The 20,000-nt window shown below is 42.4% G+C and overlaps 2 protein-coding genes across 4 annotated transcripts in view; one reads left to right on the forward strand and one right to left on the reverse strand.

Annotated features, from left to right (window-relative positions):
• grip2a (glutamate receptor interacting protein 2a) overlaps positions 1-3,308 on the forward strand; it is a 57,019-nt gene extending 53,711 nt beyond the window's left edge. For all 3 annotated transcript variants that reach the window (XM_062998771.1, XM_062998772.1, XM_062998773.1), the window contains 2 exons: positions 1,394-1,540; positions 2,447-3,308. In XM_062998771.1, coding sequence (XP_062854841.1) covers positions 1,394-1,540; positions 2,447-2,629 — 330 coding nt within the window. In that variant the 3' untranslated portion in view covers positions 2,630-3,308. The remainder of the gene's footprint in view (positions 1-1,393; positions 1,541-2,446) is intronic.
• Positions 3,309-8,812: 5,504 nt separating this feature from the next.
• slc6a6a (solute carrier family 6 member 6a) overlaps positions 8,813-20,000 on the reverse strand; it is a 40,911-nt gene continuing 29,723 nt past the window's right edge. The window contains exons 13-14 of the mRNA XM_062998778.1: positions 16,458-16,628; positions 8,813-10,365 (exon numbers count right to left, since the gene is read on the reverse strand). Coding sequence (XP_062854848.1) covers positions 10,219-10,365; positions 16,458-16,628 — 318 coding nt within the window. The 3' untranslated portion in view covers positions 8,813-10,218. The remainder of the gene's footprint in view (positions 10,366-16,457; positions 16,629-20,000) is intronic.

A 20,000-nucleotide genomic window follows, 5' to 3' on the forward strand; every position in this document is an offset into this window, starting at 1 on the left:
CACTAACGACTATCTTTCTATTAATTCATCTATAGACTATTTTAACGATTAGTCGGTTAATCTAAACGATTAATGTCATTCAGAATCTGATTTAAGCTTCTTTTATTCTAACACTAAACTGTAGGTGATAATAATCTAACCCAGAACTAAATGTAAACAGGGTTTATGTTCATATGATCCATATTAAACAGAGTGCAGCTCGTGTTCATGCTGTTCTGTACACACAGCAACGTGCTTCACCTTATAGCAGAGATCAAATAGTTAGATGTAGCCGCGTCTCATTAAGTCCAGCGTACAGTAACGACAGAACGATCCCCGATCCTAACCTCCACATTCACTCAACACTTACTGCACATTCTAAACCATGTAAACACGGTGCTGAGTGTTACGCTGTTACCGGCGCATTCACATGAGAAGCTTTTTGTGCTTTAAACTTGCTAAGAAATACGCTATTCCAAGATCTCCACGATTAAGAAGCGTAATGAAACGATATAGACGTGCAGCACGGCGCCGGTGCTGCTGTGGTACCATCAAAGCTTTACACAGTGACCAAACCAGCGTTTAGTTCTGTACCAGGTTTAAGTTTCACCAAACTTTGGATAATTTGGGTCGTGGAGAACTTTGATCTTTTATTTGAAAGCTCTACAATCGTCCTCAGATGCAATTACGACCTCTGACGGCTGATCGAGGCGCTGCACAGAGTAGAGGAATAATGCTGATCAGGGTGTGGCTCTCCGTGCACAAAGCTGCTCCGCATATTAACTCGTGTCATGCAGGTGAAAAAATGCAGTCGGCACTGCACACGTGTCGGAGGGGGCTCGCTCTCCTCAATCAGGGTGAGGGTCAGCACCAGTAAAGAGGAAACATAACGCAACTTGGGTAATTGGATATGACTAAAGTCGGGAGAAAAAGAGGAGAAAATAAATAAAAAAAAATAATAAAAAAAAAGTTATGTCTCGTACCAAACTCTAAATCATATTATGAAATATTTTACACTGTGGCTCGGTGGGTAGCTCTGTCACCTCACAGCAAGAAGGTCCTGGGTTTGATTCCCAAGTGGAGCAGTCCTGGTCCTGTTTGTGTGGAGTTTGTATGTTCTCCCCGTGTCTGTGTGGGTTTCCTCCGGGAGCTCCGGTTTCCTCTTACAGTCAGGTTAATTGGAGATGCTAAAGTCCCCGCAGAAATGAGTGTGTGTATGCATGAATGTGTTTGCCCTGTGATGGACTGCCGATTTGTCCAGGCAACCTGTTTCCTGACCCACCACGACCCTGAATAGGATAAGGTCATGGTAAAACAGACAATGAATGAATGAATGATTTTTTTGTAATTCAGTGTTTGTTTGAAACTAAAGAACTGAATCTAACAGACGTCATAAATCTCTCGTCTCTTTCAGCTCTGTTTGCAGAAGGACTCGGACTGCAGGGATTTTGGATTCAGTGTGTCTGATGGTTTGTTAGAAAAAGGCGTTTATGTGAACATGATCCGTCCTGATGGTCCTGCAGATCGGGCGGGGTTACGTCAGTACGACCGAATCCTGCAGGTAAACTGTTCCAGTCCCCCTTTAATCAGAGTGATGTGGGACGAAAACGGGTTAGAGATAAACGGAAAAGCTGAAGAAATGAGAAGAGAATCATTAATAAATAAAAACTGAACGTTTATATGCTAAACCTCCCACACTGTAGCACTGGGTCACAGAGAAACATAATAATAATAAACTTGTATGTAAACACCCTCCTGTGGAGGCTTTATGTTACATCTTGTAAACCACAGTGGGACCATTTACATTTATATTCTCGGCATTTAACAGATGCTTTTATTCAAACAGTACTGTGACAGTATACTGTCTAAGCAATTGAGGTTAAAGGGCCTTGCTCAAGAACCCAACAGCGGCAACCTGGCAGCGACCTTTCCATTACAAGTCCAGAACCTTGACCACTAGGCTACCACTGTCTTTGAAAAGCATTACAGAGAGAGTAAGATGCTGTTTGTGTTGCCTGGGTCACACAAAAAAATCATGGATGGGTGCCCAGGTGGAGCAGCGGGATACTCCCTGGTTTGAAACTCGGCGTTGCCACCGGTCGGCTGGGCACCATCTAGCGGGGGCATAATTGGCAGTGCCTGCAGCAGACACTAATTGGGCACCGTGTCTGCTAGGGTGTCACCTCAAAGGCAATCGGGGATCCACCAGCAGCGGAAGACAGATTGACTACGATAAAGTGGGAGAAAATGCAGAAATAAAATAGAAAAAAAAATTAACAAAATAGCATATATAAAAATGCTAAGTAGGATGAAGCTGCAGCAGCTCAGTTAGAAATGTTTTACACAGCATCTCATGATGGGTGTGGTCTCTTCCAGGATGATGACGTTGACATGAGCGTGGTAGTGTACTGTAGTGTACCACCATGACGGTGTAACCACGGCGTCCGATGTGTTTTGTCTCTCTCAGGTGAATCACACCAGGACTCGGGACTTTGACTGCTGCCTGACGGTGCCACTGTTAGCCGCGGCGGGTGATCAGCTGCAGCTGGTTATTAGCAGGAGTCTCGTTACACCTGAAAACGGTCCGGACGCACCGGATACGCTCGCTGTTCTGCCTGTCCACGGTCCTGAGAGAACGTCGTCTATATGAGAGGACGACGGCGTGTCTGCAGGATGGATTACTTACACACACTCACACACACACACACATCGTTATTTTATATTCTGTATAAATTACACGTTTCAGGTCTCACTAATGATTTATTTCAGTTTGTTCATCACTAAATCACGTTTCATTTCTAAATATTCACACACAAACTATCATTACTAGTTTACCGTGTTTATGATCGTTTATTTGGGTCCACAGACACTAATTTTACATTTTCCTTCACTGTTGTACCTTCACACATGTATTTTGGTGTTATATGAGTGTTATAAACTAAATCTAAAGGTTCAGAAGCACAGAGAGCGAGCGAGAGCTTCACATTAAATATAAAGATCAAACTTTTACCATGAGAACACACTGACTGGTTCTGTGTCCCACATCTTTACACCTTTAGTGCTTCATTTCTCTGTGACTGGGTTTAGTTTGGTGTGTTTGAGTTTGTTACCCTTGTTCTAATAACAATCACTATTTAAATCCAGAAGAAAATCAAATGTAAGGTTGTGATCAGATCTGTTTTAAACTGTAACCTAATGGAAGCAGGTTTCTGTTTTTTTTGTCCACATTCCTTCTGTAAACACGAGAGTGAATAACGAGTGGAAACGCGTCCCTGTACATGAATGATTTTATTATATAATGGATTTTTAATAAAGCAACATAAAACCTGTGTTTTATTACTGTAAACAATGAGGACATGAAGACGATCAGGTGTTAATCAGAGAGCTATTAATAAGAAATCGGAGTTGGTTAGAGGAGCAAAAATATTGAAGTTTAAAGAAGAAAGAACAGAGATCAGGACCAGGAGAGATTAAATAAGTCATCAATAACTTTTCTGCCATCATCACTGATGTCTGATTAATTCACTTTATATTGGAAATGAAATCTTTGCACTAATTAAAGTAAAATAATATTAAGTCAATAAATTCCAAATAATAATTAAAACAATATCGTTATGAACAAAGCATGAATGGTTTTTATTGTAAGTTAAATTTACTGGATTTAAGGAACTTGGATGCAATGGCTATAAAAATAAGTACATCTGAATATACCCATAACCGTGGTGTAAACCACCAGTGTATTTTTACCCATGCACACTGAGTAGGGTGATTTGGGATGATGTCCCAAATATAACAATAATGTATGTAAGGCATTTAGCAATAGCAACTTAAAATTACCTTTTTTAACTTGTTATTTAGCAGATGCTTTTAGCTAAAGCAACTTACAATTGTGACCAAATACAATCCACACGCTTCAGGGTTGAGGAGCTGTTCAGCGACCCAACAGCAGGAACTTGATGGTTGTGGGGCTTGAGTCAGTCCTGTACTTCAACCTCTGAGCTATCAAATAGCTTACCAGACTTTAATACTAACACAGTACTCTATATTTATGTAACTGAGTGCATTATTAGCATAATTATATTTTTAATTATATTTATAATTTTCAAAGTTGTAAAAGCGGCCTGTAAAGTGAGAACAAAGGGGGCTAGAAACAGAACCTTGTGGGACGCCATACTGCAGCTTTATAGGCTCTAAAGAATCTTCATTTATTCCAACAAATTCCAACGTTTAAAAGTGAATTTGCCTTTTAAACAGCAAGAAGCAAGAAGGTCCTGGGTTCGATCCCCAGGTGGGGCGGTCTGGGTTCTTTCTGTGTGGAGTTTGCATGTTCTCCCCGTGCCTGTGTGGGTTTCTTCCCATAATTCGAAGGCGTGTAAGTGAGGTGAACTGGAGACACTAAATTGTCCACAACTGTGTTTGATATTAAACCTCGTGAACTGATGAATCTTGTGTAATGAGTAACTACCGTTCCTGTCATGGGCGTGGCCAAAGGTGTGGAACTTGATGTTACAATCCTAATAAACAAACAATTAAAACAAGTGGTGAGTAACTTAGTAACTTAGCTAGCATTGATTTTGTTTTAGTGTTTCCCTGAATCCAGACCACAGAACATACAGTGGGGCCAAAAAGTATTTAGTCAGCCACTGATTGTGCAGGTTCTCCTACTTAGAAAGATGAGAGAGGTCTGTAATTTTCATCATAGCTACACTTCAACTATGAGAGACACAATGAGAAAAAAAATCCAGGAAATCACATTGTAGGATTTTTAAAGAATTTATTTGTAAATTATGGTGGAAAATAAGTATTTGGTCAATAACAAAAGTTCAACTCAATACTTTGTAACATAACCTTTGTTGGCAATGACGGAGGTGAAACGTTTCCTGTAAGTCTTCACCAGGTTTGCACACACTGTAGCTGCTATTTTGGCCCATTCCTCCATGCAGATCTCCTCTAGAGCAGTGATGTTTTGGGGCTGTCGCTGGGCAACACGGACTCCACAAATTTTCTATGGGGTTGAGGTCTGGAGACTGGCTAGGCCACTCCAGGACCTTGAAATGCTTTTTACGGAGCCACTCCTTCGTTGCCCGAGCGGTGTGTTTGGGATCATCGTCATGCTGGAAGACCCAGCCACGTTCCATCTTCAATGCTCTCACTGATGGAAGGAGGTTTTGGCTTAAAATCTCACGATACATGGCCCCGTTCATTCTTCCCTTAACACGGATCAGTCGTCCTGTCCCCTTTGCAGAAAAACAGCCCCAAAGCATGATGTTTCCACCCCCATGCTTCACAGTAGGTATGGTGTTCTTGGGTTCTTCTTCTTCCTCCAAACACCACGAGTTGAGTTTTTACCAAAAAGTTCCATTTTGGTTTCATCTGACCACATGATATTCTCCCAATCCTCTTCTGGATCATCCATATGCTCTCTGGCAAACTTCAGACGGGCCTGGACATGTACTGGCTTAAGCAGGGGGACACGCCTGGCACTGCAGGATTCGAGTCCCTCTCAGCGTAGTGTGTTACTGATGGTAGCCTTTGTTACTTTGGTCCCAGCTCTCTGCAGGTCATTCATCAGGTCCCTCCGTGTAGTTCTGGGATTTTTGCTTACCGTTCTCATGATCATTTTGACCCCACGGGAGATTATCAATGGTCTTGTATGTCTTCCATTTTCTTACAATTGCTCCCACAGTTGATTTATTCACACCAACCTGCTTGCCTATTGTAGATTCACTCTTCCCAGCCTGGTGCAGGTCTACAATTTTCATCCTGGTGTCCTTCGACAGCTCTTTGGTCTTGGCCATGGTTAAGTTTGGAGTCTGACTGTTTGAGGCTGTGGACAGGTGTCTTTTATACAGATAACGAGGTCAAACAGGTGCCATTAATACAGGTAACGAGTGGAGGACAGAAGAGCTTCTTAAAGGAGAAGTTACAGGTCTGTGAGAGCCAGAAATCTTGCTTGTTTGTTATTGACCAAATACTTATTTTCCACCATAATTTACAAATAAATTCTTTAAAAATCCTACAATGTGATTTCCTGGATTTTTTTTCTCATTTTGTCTCTCATAGTTGAAGTGTAGCTATGATGAAAATTACAGACCTCTCTCATCTTTCTAAGTAGTAGAACTTGCACAATCAGTGGCTGACTAAATACTTTTTGACCCCACTGTAATGCTTGTTAATCACACCAATAAAATAAACAGTCGGGCAACAACTTTTTCCAAATCTTAGGACAACGGGGCAGTTTGAGATTGTATAATGGCACAATGGATTTGTGTTTATGTTTGCTGGTCTGTCCTGTAGTTTATTCTGTGCTGTGATTCCTCTGAGGTGAAGTTAAAACATGATGATGTTTCTACAGCAGCACACACACTGTGTTATACCAGGCTTGCAAAAGTCACGAGATTCACCACCGGCGTCTGAGGAACAGGCCAGGAAAAGTACAAGTATCTTACCAGAAATTTACTTTGATAGAAGTAAAAGTTCCTTTTAGAATATTACTTGAGTAAAAGTCTAAAAGTATCTGATGTTTAATGTAACAGTGAATTCTTCTTTTAAGCCTGTAAACCATCTTTACAACCTTTTTTCTTCCTTCCTTTTGAACATGATTTGTGCTAATTCATGATTATAATCAGCTGTTCAAATGTTGAAATCATGTAATTATTTAGTTTTATTTAACTCATTACGAGCCCTAAATTACCCTGTTTTAACTTATTTAGAATGTGTTGTAGCTTAAAATGCATGTATGTGTATGTTAAGAATTGTAATGAAGTTGACCAGATAAAACATAAATATTTTGGGTTTATATAAGATGAAATAAGAGTCGATGTAAATGTAAGAAACACTGCGGCTTTTTTATTTGCATTTTCTATACGGTCCTAATTCCTAAGGCCGGACAAAAAGAAAATAAAACATTAATTTTACTGGGTGAAAAATGAAATGTTCATCTCATGGCTAAAGCCAATCCTGGATAATCTGCTTTCTGCTCCCTGTTCCATGTGCTCAGTTACATTTTTGATAATTAAATATGAGGGCAAAACCAAAAACGCTGTCGGTCATCAGTATGACAGTGTCCAGGGTTTTTCTGTCAGACATAGATGGCAACCCTAAATAAACATCTACCCAGTAATTCATCACCATACACTCGTCCTGATCTCAAATCCTGGTTTTATCTCATCACATCAGTGCTGGATCTCCATAATGCTCTTTTACATGAATACAAATGAATCCCAGCAGTTACTGTCCGAAATCTAGATGGAGGTGAGGCTTCTTATAAAATAACTGCTGTGCTTTGCTGTCTCACTGGTTCCAGAGTTCAGAGCTTCATCATGCGTCTCTAATCTTCATTTGACGTCATTTACTTTAATTAGCGCCCGAGCGACTCCGACTCGTTTAGGTACCTGCCTGAGGAAGACTGGGGACCCGAGGGCCCTGGAGTCCTGACATGTTCGGTAGAGTTAGCTCAATTAGGACGACGTGCTGTCATAACCGCTCGGCTTCCCTGAGAATTAAACGTTCACTGTTACAGTGGCTAAGTTTAGCTTAGAGTAGCTCGGCGGGTTCTGACTGAACTCTACATGAACCGGTTACAGGGACGTGAGACTCGGGATAAAGTTAGCATTAAAATACAGGAGTGATTCCCACGCTAAAGTCCTTACAGGTTTAACAGTCTGTAAGTCATGTGGGGTGTCATATTGTCCTAGCGTAGCATGTGACTTAAGCGGGTGGGTTGTTGTCTTGGAAAACCTGCAAATTTACATAATCTAATGTTAACTATAGGCAAAGTCATTCATGTAACTGGTGGCACCATGGCAGTGTGTATAAAGTCAGGGTTTAAATATTTGACAAAGGGTTAGGGTTAACCATCCAACTCTGTTATTAAACTTTAATAAATAAGCAGCAACTTTTAACAAGATGACTAACAAACACATTTATGCTCAGATCATCTTATTACTTTTAATTCAGTGTTCTGTTCTAAACAATAAAACAACAAATAAAATAGATCATCAGTGGAGCTGTTTCACCAGAGTGTGGCGCTATCACGGTGTTACAGTAACCGCTATCTCAGTACGAGCGCTTATAAACGTTTACGCTGTTTCAGCTCTGTAGCTGCTGTGATACAAAAACTCCCTCTGCAGCAGTAACAGCATCTCCTGTGTTAGCTGATCTTTACCTGCTGACCTTTATTTAACACTCTGCAGGTCGTTCATTCTGCTTCCCGAGTTCCCGACCCAGACAAAAACGTGGATTTATTTCTGTAATTTGTCTGTCACCCCACATGTTATTCCATAAAAATGCTAGCTATCTCACATCTATTTTTTATAAAACAAAGTCTGTAATATTGATGCCATCTTAAACTAGTTTTCCAGTCTCAGACTTCAAAAATGTCTGCTTTAAACTAGACATTGAACTAATATTGTTATATTAGTTGTTATATTGTTTTTAGCTCTGATACGTGACCACACTAACCCTTCCCGGCCCTAAACAGCTAGCAACTTGGTGATATCACAAGCTTGCTAACTAATTAGTGGGTCTACTAGCTTCCAAACTTATAAACTAAACTGCTTTTATCGGCAAAGTGTAAGTGATTAGATGCGTACGGCTGCTGTCCACGTGTCGGAGGGGGCGTGGGTTAGCTTCGTTCTCCTCAATCAGAGCGGGATTGGCGTTGGTGGAGAGGAAGCGTGACGCAATCGGGCAATTGGACGCTCTAAAGTAGGGAGAAAATGCATAAAAAATAAATTTAAAAGAATCTAGAATCTCTGAGTGAAGTGTTTGTTTTACAGCTTTATCAGTGTGAGCAGCATTAAATCTAAAATAAAATAAAAACACGTTTTACTGAGAGAGAAAAACTTTTATTTCGAATGTAATTGATGCAATATGCATCTTAAACTCATAACAAAATCTACTTTGGTTCCACGTTTTTCATTTTTGATCTTCAGTGTTTCTTATATTTTTACACGTTGAAGCTAAAATAATAAAAATAGAAAAGACAAAAACACGTGATTATAAATATTGCACACGGCAGGTTCGAGCTGATGTGAACCAACACCCAGCTGAACTTTAAACACAAAATAATAAACAGAATTAAATCAGCGACGCGTCACATCCTGCACCGCTAATCACCCGCGGGATTAAAAGGCAAACATGTTCGAGGACGAGGGTTCTGTTTCAGACCGGACTCGGGGAGGGGACCGTGGTGGAGGGGCGGGAGGGGAGGGCGGATTTGGGTTCTTTGGGGCTTTAGTGAAGGATTAAAGTCTTCAGACTGATATTGATTAGGGCAGTTGTAGCCTAGTGGTTAAGGTAATGAACTGTAATCCAAAGGTCGCTGGTTCATGCCACTGTTGGGCCCTTGAGCAAGGCCCTTAACCCATAATTGCTTAAATTGTATTCACTGCTTCGGATAAAAGCATATTAGGATCCTCCTCAGTCAGGAGTGGAGGTCTGCAGCAGTAGAGGGGAAATACCACCGGGGAACTGGGTATGACTAAATTGGAAGGAAAATCAGGGGAAACAAATACACGAGTAAATTCTCATGTCTGTTCATTATAATAAACCTGGCCATCGTTTTATATACGTGTGTGTGCGTGTGTGTGTGTGTGTGTGTGTGTGTGTGTTTTCATGTGTGTGTGTGTGTGTATGTGTGTGGGTTTTCTGGTGTGTGTGTATGTGTGTGTTTTTTCAGGTCTGTGTGTGTGTGTGTTTCCAGGTGTGTGTGTGTTTGTGTGTGTGTGTGTGTTTGTGTGTGTGTATGTGTGTGTGTGTGTGTGTGTGTATATGTGTGTGTGTGTGTGGACAGATTGTCCGGCAGTGATCACTAAAGTGCAACGAGAATTTAAAAAGGGGCGACTGATTAAAAAAACTCCCCTCGAAATAAGTGTGTGTGTGTGTGTGTGTGTGTGTGTGTGTGTGTGTGTGTGTGTGTGTGTGTGTGACGTACATTCATCATCTTTAACACTAAACACAGAGTGAAGCTCACGGTACGACATCAGTCACTGAGACGCTGATTATTACTGTAAATAGTTCAAGAATTAATAAAATAATCAGTTTATTAGTTTAAAAAAACGAGGCACGTCGTCGTCCACCATCGTGTGTGTGTGTGTGTGCCAGTATAAACGATAACACTAATGCTAACAGTGCTAACGACACTAATATCACAATAATAATAACAGACAGATGAAAGGATTGTGCTCAGTAAAACAGGAAGTGATGTCAGCGCCTGTCTCTCTCTCACAGAGAGTCTCACATGGTGCTCTCCACCACGCTGAGGGGGGGTCTGCTGTAGGTACCGTTGGGGTCGAGCGGGTGCAGGAGCTCGCTGTTCTTCACCCCGAAATCTTTAGGACGAGAACTCGCACCCTTCACTGGAGCTGCCACGGCTTTGATACGCTGTACACACACACACACACACAAAAACACACACACACACACACACAAACATGCAAAATTATTTATATTTATATATATACACACAACACTAAAATCAGTCACAATATCAGATCAGTGTGTGTGTGTGTGTTTATGTGTGTATGTGTATGTGTGTGTGTATTAGTCTGTGTATATATATATATATATATATACACAGTATATACAGTATATATATATACAGTATATATGTGTGTGTGTGTATATGTGTGTATGTGTTTGTATGTGTATATGTGTGTATGTGTTTGTATGTGTATATGTGTGTATGTGTTTGTATGTGTGTGTGTGTATATGTGTGTATGTGTTTGTATGTGTATGTGTGTGTGTATGTGTGTATGAGTCTGTGTATATATACAGTATATGTGTGTGTGTGTATGAGTCTGTGTATATATATATATATGTGTGTGTATGTGTTTGTATGTGTGTGTATGAGTCTGTGTATATACAGTGTATCACAAAAGTAAGTACACCCCTCACATTTCTGCAAATATTTTATTATATCTTTTCATGGGACAACACTATAGACATGAAACTTGGATATAATTTAGAGTAGTCAGTGTACAGCTTGTATAGCAGTGTAGATTTACTGTCTTCTGAAAATAACTCAACACACAGCCATTAATGTCTAAATAGCTGCAACATAAGTGAGTACACCCCACAGTGAACATGTCCAAATTGTGCCCAAATGTGTCAATATTTTGTGTGACCACCATTATTATCCAGCACTGCCTTAACCCTCCTGGGCATGGAATTCACCAGAGCTGCACAGGTTGCTACTGGAATCCTCTTCCACTCCTCCATGATGACATCACGGAGCTGGTGGATGTTAGACACCTTGAACTCCTCCACCTTCCACTTGAGGATGCGCCACAGGTGATCAATTGGGTTTAGTCCATCACCTTTACCTTCAGCTTCCTCAGCAAGGCAGTTGTCATCTTGGAGGTTGTGTTTGGGGTCGTTATCCTGTTGGAAAACTGCCATGAGGCCCAGTTTTCGAAGGGAGGGGATCATGCTCTGTTTCAGAATGTCACAGTACATGTTGGAATTCATGTTTCCCTCAATGAACTGCAGCTCCCCAGTGCCAGCAACACTCATGCAGCCCAAGACCATGATGCTACCACCACCATGCTTGACTGTAGGCAAGATACAGTTGTCTTGGTACTTCTCACCAGGGCGCCGCCACACATGCTGGACACCATCTGAGCCAAACAAGTTTATCTTGGTCTCGTCAGACCACAGGGCATTCCAGTAATCCATGTTCTTGGACTACTTGTCTTCAGCAAACTGTTTGTGGGCTTTCTTGTGCGTCAGCTTCCTTCTGGGATGACGACCATGCAGACCGAGTTGATGCAGTGTGCGGCGTATGGTCTGAGCACTGACAGGCTGATCTCCCACGTCTTCAACCTCTGCAGCAATGCTGGCAGCACTCATGTGTCTATTTTTTAAAGCCAACCTCTGGATATGACGCCAAACACGTGGACTCGACTTCTTTGGTCGACCCTGGCGAAGCCTGTTCCGAGTGGAACCTGTCCTGGAAAACCGCTGTATGACCTTGGCCACCATGCTGTAGCTCAGTTTCAGGGTGTTAGCAATCTTCTTATAGCCCAGGCCATCTTTGTGGAGAGCAACAATTCTATTTCTCACATCCTCAGAGAGTTCTTTGCCATGAGGTGCCATGTTGAATATCCAGTGGCCAGTATGAGAGAATTGTACCCAAAAAACCAAATTTAACAGCCCTGCTCCCCATTTACACTTGGGACCTTGACACATGACACCAGGGAGGGACAACGACACATTTGGGCACAATTTGGACATGTTCACTGTGGGGTGTACTCACTTATGTTGCAGCTATTTAGACATTAATGGCTGTGTGTTGAGTTATTTTCAGAAGACAGTAAATCTACACTGCTATACAAGCTGTACACTGACTACTCTAAGTTATATCCAAGTTTCATGTCTATAGTGTCGTCCCATGAAAAGATATAATGAAATATTTGCAGAAATGTGAGGGGTATGTGAGATATGTGTGTATGTGTTTGTATATGTGTGTATGTGTGTGTATGAGTCTGTGTATATATATATATATATATATATATATACAGTGTATCACAAAAGTGAGTACACCCCTCACATTTCTGCAGATATTTAAGTATATCTTTTCATGGGACAACACTGACAAAATGATACTTTGACACAATGAAAAGTAGTCTGTGTGCAGCTTATATAACAGTGTAAATTTATTCTTCCCTCAAAATAACTCAATATACAGCCATTAATGTCTAAACCACTGGCAACAAAAGTGAGTACACCCCTTAGTGAAAGTTCCTGAAGTGTCAATATTTTGTGTGGCCACCATTATTTCCCAGAACTGCCTTAACTCTCCTGGGCATGGAGTTTACCAGAGCTTCACAGGTTGCCACTGGAATGCTTTTCCACTCCTCCATGACGACATCACGGAGCTGGCGGATATTCGAGACTTTGCGCTCCTCCACCTTCCGCTTGAGGATGCCCCAAAGATGTTCTATTGGGTTTAGGTCTGGAGACATGCTTGGCCAGTCCATCACCTTTACCCTCAGCCTCTTCAATAAAGCAGTGGTCATCTTAGAGGTGTGTTTGGGGTCATTATCATGCTGGAACACTGCCCTGCGACCCAGTTTCCGGAGGGAGGGGATCATGCTCTGCTCAGTATTTCACAGTACATATTGGAGTTCATGTGTCCTTCAATGAAATGTAACTCCCCAACACCTGCTGCACTCATGCAGCCCCAGACCATGGCATTCCCACCACCATGCTTGACTGTAGGCATGACACACTTATCTTTGTACTCCTCACCTGATTGCCGCCACACATGCTTGAGACCATCTGAACCAAACAAATTAATCTTGGTCTCATCAGACCATAGGACATGGTTCCAGTAATCCATGTCCTTTGTTGACATGTCTTCAGCAAACTGTTTGCGGGCTTTCTTGTGTAGAGACTTCAGAAGAGGCTTCCTTCTGGGGTGACAGCCATGCAGACCAATTTAATGTAGTGTGCGGCGTATGGTCTGAGCACTGACAGGCTGACCCCCCACCTTTTCAATCTCTGCAGCAATGCTAACAGCACTCCTGCGCCTATCTTTCAAAGACAGCAGTTGGATGTGATGCTGAGCACGTGCACTCAGCTTCTTTGGACGACCAACGCGAGGTCTGTTCTGAGTGGACCCTGCTCTTTTAAAACGCTGGATGATCTTGGCCACTGTGCTGCAGCTCAGTTTCAGGGTGTTGGCAATCTTCTTGTAGCCTTGGCTATCTTCATGTAGCGCAACAATTCGTCTTTTAAGATCCTCAGAGAGTTCTTTGCCATGAGGTGCCATGTTGGAACTTTCAGTGACCAGTATGAGAGAGTGTGAGCGCTGTACTACTAAATTGAACACACCTGCTCCCTATGCACACCTGAGACCTAGTAACACTAACAAATCACATGACATTTTGGAGGGAAAATGACAAGCAGTGCTCAATTTGGACATTTAGGGGTGTAGTCTCTTAGGGGTGTACTCACTTTTGTTGCCGGTGGTTTAGACATTAATGGCTGTATATTGAGTTATTTTGAGGGAAGAATAAATTTACACTGTTATATAAGCTGCACACAGACTACTTTTCATTGTGTCAAAGTGTCATTTTGTCAGTGTTGTCCCATGAAAAGATATACTTAAATATCTGCAGAAATGTGAGGGGTGTACTCACTTTTGTGATACACTGTATATATATATATATATATATATATGTGTGTGTGTGTGTATATGTGTGTATGTGTTTGTATATGTGTGTATGTGTGTGTATGAGTCTGTGTATATATATATATGTGTGTGTGTATATGTGTGTGTGTGTATGTGTGTGTATGAGTCTGTGTATATATATATATATATATATATATGTGTGTGTGTATATGTGTGTATGTGTTTGTATATGTATATATGTGTGTGTGTGTATATGTGTGTATGTTTTTGTATATGTGTGTATGTGTGTGTATATGTGTGTGTATGAGTCTGTGTATATATATATATATATATATATATATATATATATACAGTGTATCACAAAAGTGAGTACACCCCTCACATTTCTGCAAATATTTCATTATATCTTTTCATGGGACAACACTATAGACATGAAACTTGGATATAACTTAGAGTAGTCAGTGTACAGCTTGTATAGCAGTGTAGATTTACTTTCTTCTGAAAATAACTCAACACACAGCCATTAATGTCTAAATAGCTGCAACATAAGTGAGTACACCCCACAGTGAACATGTCCAAATTGTGCCCAAATGTGTCGTTGTCCCTCCCTGGTGTCGTGTGTCAAGGTCCCAGGTGTAAATGGGGAGCAGGGCCGTTAAATTTGGTGTTTTGGGTACAATTCTCTCATACTGGCCACTGGATATTCAATATGGCACCTCATGGCAAAGAACTCTCTGAGGATGTGAGAAATAGAATTGTTGCTCTCCACAAAGATGGCCTGGGCTATAAGAAGATCGCTAACACCCTGAAACTGAGCTACAGCATGGTGGCCAAGGTCATACAGCGGTTTTCCAGGACAGGTTCCACTCGGAACAGGCTTCGCCAGGGTCGACCAAAGAAGTTGAGTCCACGTGTTCGGCGTCATATCCAGAGGTTGGCTTTAAAAAATAGACACATGAGTGCTGCCAGCATCGCTGCAGAGGTTGAAGACGTGGGAGGTCAGCCTGTCAGTGCTCAGACCATACGCCGCACACTGCATCAACTCGGTCTGCATGGTCGTCATCCCAGAAGGAAGCTGACGCACAAGAAAGCCCGCAAACAGTTTGCTAAAGACAAGCAGTCCAAGAACATGGATTACTGGAATGCCCTGTGGTCTGACGAGACCAAGATAAACTTGTTTGGCTCAGATGGTGTCCAGCATGTGTGGCGGCGCCCTGGTGAGAAGTACCGAGACAACTGTATCTTGCCTACAGTCAAGCATGGTGGTGGTAGCATCATGGTCTTGGGCTGCATGAGTGTTGCTGGCACTGGGGAGCTGCAGTTCATTGAGGGAAACATGAATTCCAACATGTACTGTGACATTCTGAAACAGAGCATGATCCCCTCCCTTCGAAAACTGGGCCTCATGGCAGTTTTCCAACAGGATAACGACCCCAAACACAACCTCCAAGATGACAACTGCCTTGCTGAGGAAGCTGAAGGTAAAGGTGATGGACTAAACCCAATTGATCACCTGTGGCGCATCCTCAAGTGGAAGGTGGAGGAGTTCAAGGTGTCTAACATCCACCAGCTCCGTGATGTCATCATGGAGGAGTGGAAGAGGATTCCAGTAGCAACCTGTGCAGCTCTGGTGAATTCCATGCCCAGGAGGGTTAAGGCCGTGCTGGATAATAATGGTGGTCACACAAAATATTGACACTGGGCACAATTTGGACATGTTCACTGTGGGGTGTACTCACTTATGTTGCAGCTATTTAGACATTAATGGCTGTGTGTTGAGTTATTTTCAGAAGACAGTAAATCTACACTGCTATACAAGCTGTACACTGACTACTCTAAGTTATATCCAAGTTTTATTTCTATAGTGTTGTCCCATGAAAAGATATAATAAAATATTTGCAGAAATGTGAGGGGTGTACTTACTTTTGTGATACACTGTATATATATATATATGTGTGTGTGTGTGTATATGTGTGTATGTGTTTGTATATGTGTGTGTATGAGTCTGTGTGTATATATATACATATATACGTGTATATATATATATATATATATATATATATATATATACACGTGTATGTATGTGTTTGTATATGTGTGTATGTGTGTATGTGTGTGTGTATGAGTCTGTGTATATATATATATATTTATATATATATATGTGTGTGTGTGTGTATGTGTGTATGTGTTTGTATATGTGTGTATGTGTGTATATGTGTGTTTATGTGTGAGTGTGTATATGTGTGTGTGTATGTGTGTGTATGAGTCTGTGTATGTATATACTGGTATATAACAGTTATATGGTATATTATACAGACAGCCACACTGAGTCGCTCACCTCGATCAGCGAACCGTCCGATTGGATGATTTTGACGACCACCACCATGGGGATGCAGATCATGGAGGCCAGCGCCAGACACCAGCCCAGTCCAACCGACCAATCAGGGTACTCGTACAGTTTATTATAGGTGAGAGGCTTATACTTCACCAGAGAGAACACAAAACAACCCTGCAACACACCAGAGAACAACATTATATACAACTAGAGATGTGCATTTCCGGAGAAAATGCGAGTGTGATTGCCGTGTGCCGGTCGGCGGGCGTAACCCAATGCTTTATCCAAGTTTGGTGTGTCATCAGTGGGCTTTACGATTTAAAATTGGAACGGCGTCGATATCTCAAACTTTCAAAAAATGAATGGAAGTGAATGGAGCCGAAAACCGGGCGTGGCAGCTGGGCATGGGTTCGAATCCCCATGCTGTATCTGAGTCGGGGTTACATCAGTTTACATCAGTGGGCTTTACGATTTATAGTTGAAACGGCGTTTATATCTCAAACTTTCAAAAAATGAATGGAAGTGAATGGGGACAAAAACCGGGTGTGGCAGGTGGGCGTGGGTTCGAATCCCCATGCTGTATCTGAGTCGGGGTTACATCAGTGAGGTTTATGATATAGAGTTGGAACGGCGTTAATATCTCGAACTTTCAAAAAATGAATGGAAGTGAATGGGGCTGAAAACCGGGCGTGGCAGGTGGGCGTGGGTTCGAATCCCCATGCTGTACCCAAGTCGGGGTTACATCAGTGGGCTTTATGATTTAGAGTTGGAACGGCGTTGATATCTCGAACTTTCAAAAAATGAATAGAAGTGAATGGGGAAAAAAACCGGGCGTGGCAGGTGGGCGTGGGTTCGAATCCCCATGCTGTACATGAGTCAGGGTTACATCAGGGGGCTTTACGATTTAGAGTTGGAACGGCGTTGATATCTCGAACTTTCAAAAAATGAATGGAAGTGAATGGGACCAAAAACCGGGCGTGGCAGGTGGGTGTGGTTTCGAATCCCCATGCTGTATCTGAGTCGGGGTTACATCAGGGGGCTTTACGATTTAGAGTTGGAACGGCGTTGATATCTCAAACTTTCAAAAAATGAATAGAAGGGAATGGGGACAAAAACCGGGCGTGGCAGGTGGGCGTGGGTTCGAATCCCCATGCTGTACCCAAGTCGGGGTTACATCAGTGAGCTTTATGATATAGAGTTGGAACGGCGTTAATATCTCGAACTTTCAAAAAATGAATGGAAGTGAATGGGGCTGAAAACCGGGCGTGGCAGGTGGGCGTGGGTTCGAATCCCCATGCTGTACCCAAGTCGGGGTTACATCAGTGGGCTTTATGATTTAGAGTTGGAACGGCGTTGATATCTCGAACTTTCAAAAAATGAATAGAAGTGAATGGGGAAAAAAACCGGGCGTGGCAGGTGGGCGTGGGTTCGAATCCCCATGCTGTACATGAGTCAGGGTTACATCAGGGGGCTTTACGATTTAGAGTTGGAACGGCGTTGATATCTCGAACTTTCAAAAAATGAATGGAAGTGAATGGGACCAAAAACCGGGCGTGGCAGGTGGGTGTGGTTTCGAATCCCCATGCTGTATCTGAGTCGGGGTTACATCAGGGGGCTTTACGATTTAGAGTTGGAACGGCGTTGATATCTCAAACTTTCAAAAAATGAATAGAAGTGAATGGGGACAAAAACCGGGCGTGGCAGGTGGGTGTTGGTTCGAATCCCCATGCTGTACCCAAGTCAGGGTGTCATCAGTGGGCTTTACGATTTAGAGTTGGAACGGCGTTGATATCTCAAACTTTCAAAAAATGAATGGAAGTGAATGGAACCAAAAACCGGGCGTGGCAGGTGGGTGTGGGTTCGAATCCCCATGCTGTACCCAAGTCGGGGTTACATCAGTGGGCTTTACGATTTAGAGTTGGAACGGCGTTGATATCTCAAACTTTCAAAAAATGAATGGAAGTGAATGGAACCAAAAACCGGGCGTGGCAGGTGGGCGTGGGTTCGAATCCCCATGCTGTATGTGAGTGGGGTTACATCAGTGGGAAGTGAGCGTGTCTAAATGCTGTATAGAAGAGCTGTAATGTGGGGTGTCGGGTGGGTGAAGACTCACAGGCGTCTCTATCTGAATCCTAGCTCTCGATTTGAGCCGAAGGCCGGTATAGGAACATGCCATTCTAAAAATGAATGGAAGTCAATGGGACCAAAAAACGCTACAAAAGCGGGCGTGGCACGTGAACGGGCGAGCGGATCGAAAACCTGTATACAAGCAGTCCATTCCCGTATGGGCCGGACGATTTGGCGCTGGAACGGGGTCGATATCTCGAAAACTGCGGACGAAGAAAGGGAGACAAAAAACGGGTGGAATAATAATAATAACTAGAGAGTGCATTTCCGGAGAAAATGCGAGTGTGATTGCCGTGTGCCGGTCGGCGGGCGTGCGCAGGTCGGGGGCGCGCATGCGTTTAGAAGTGGTGCGGTGCGTGGGGTGTGAATACTTTCTCCCAGACAGGCCACTGTATCTGTGCACAAGCTGTGGTGTGAGCACAAGTTCACTCTGGGTGTGTTTGAAAAGCCAAACCTGTAAAAAAATGCATTTCTGCACGTTTGTACTGCTTACAAATCAGTACTCATTCATTTACATGTGATTATCACTGCAGGGGCCATGGTATTGCGCAATCTATGATCGGCTGTGTGTCATTTACAGCTTTCAAGCATAGTGCACTCAGACTTCGGTCCCTCTTTTAGCATTTAGCAATTCCCATTGATTTTAATGCATCCGTTAGCCTTGAAGCTAACGGATATAAATATCTTTTTTTCTGTTGCAACGCGAATGATATGACGCTCACTGCTAAGTGTAACTGCAGTATAATTTCATTCTGTGCAGCGTTTTCATCTTAAAAATCACTAATACCTTAGTTACAGACCAAAATAAGTCAGCTTTTTTGGCGGCCGCCATTTTCTATTCTCAGAACGGGCTGAAGATGCCGCCTACGTCATCACGTTGACGTTCTGTGGAAAGCCAAAGGTGTCAAGATTTTTGTCCAAAAATTCGGGCAAAAACGGGCATAAATGCCACACGGATGGGCGTATCCGGATGATTTTTTGGATTTGGGCGCTAATTAATGACCCGGTCGATCAAGGGTTGGAACGGCGTTGATAGCTCGAAATTTTTTTCAAAATGAATGGGAGTCAATGGGGCAAAACGGGCACCTTAAAACGGGCACTGTGCCCACAGTGTTGGTTCGATCCAAAAGCTGTATACAAGCAGTCCATTCCCGTATGGGCCGGATGATTTGGCACTGGAACGGGGTCGATATCTCGAAAATTGCGGACGAAGAAAGGGAGACAAAAAACGGGCGGAATGGCAATAATATATTGAAAACGAAAATAACAATAACAATAGTGTGCTTGCATTCTGCAATCACACTAATAATATGACTTTCGGATAACAATAGTGTGCTTGCCTACAGCAATCACACTAATAATAATAATAATAATAATATGACTTTCGGATAACAATAGTGTGCTTGCCTACAGCAATCA

Source organism: Trichomycterus rosablanca, chromosome 7 (genome assembly GCF_030014385.1).
Source record: "Trichomycterus rosablanca isolate fTriRos1 chromosome 7, fTriRos1.hap1, whole genome shotgun sequence".
NCBI classification, from domain to species: domain Eukaryota; kingdom Metazoa; phylum Chordata; class Actinopteri; order Siluriformes; family Trichomycteridae; genus Trichomycterus; species Trichomycterus rosablanca.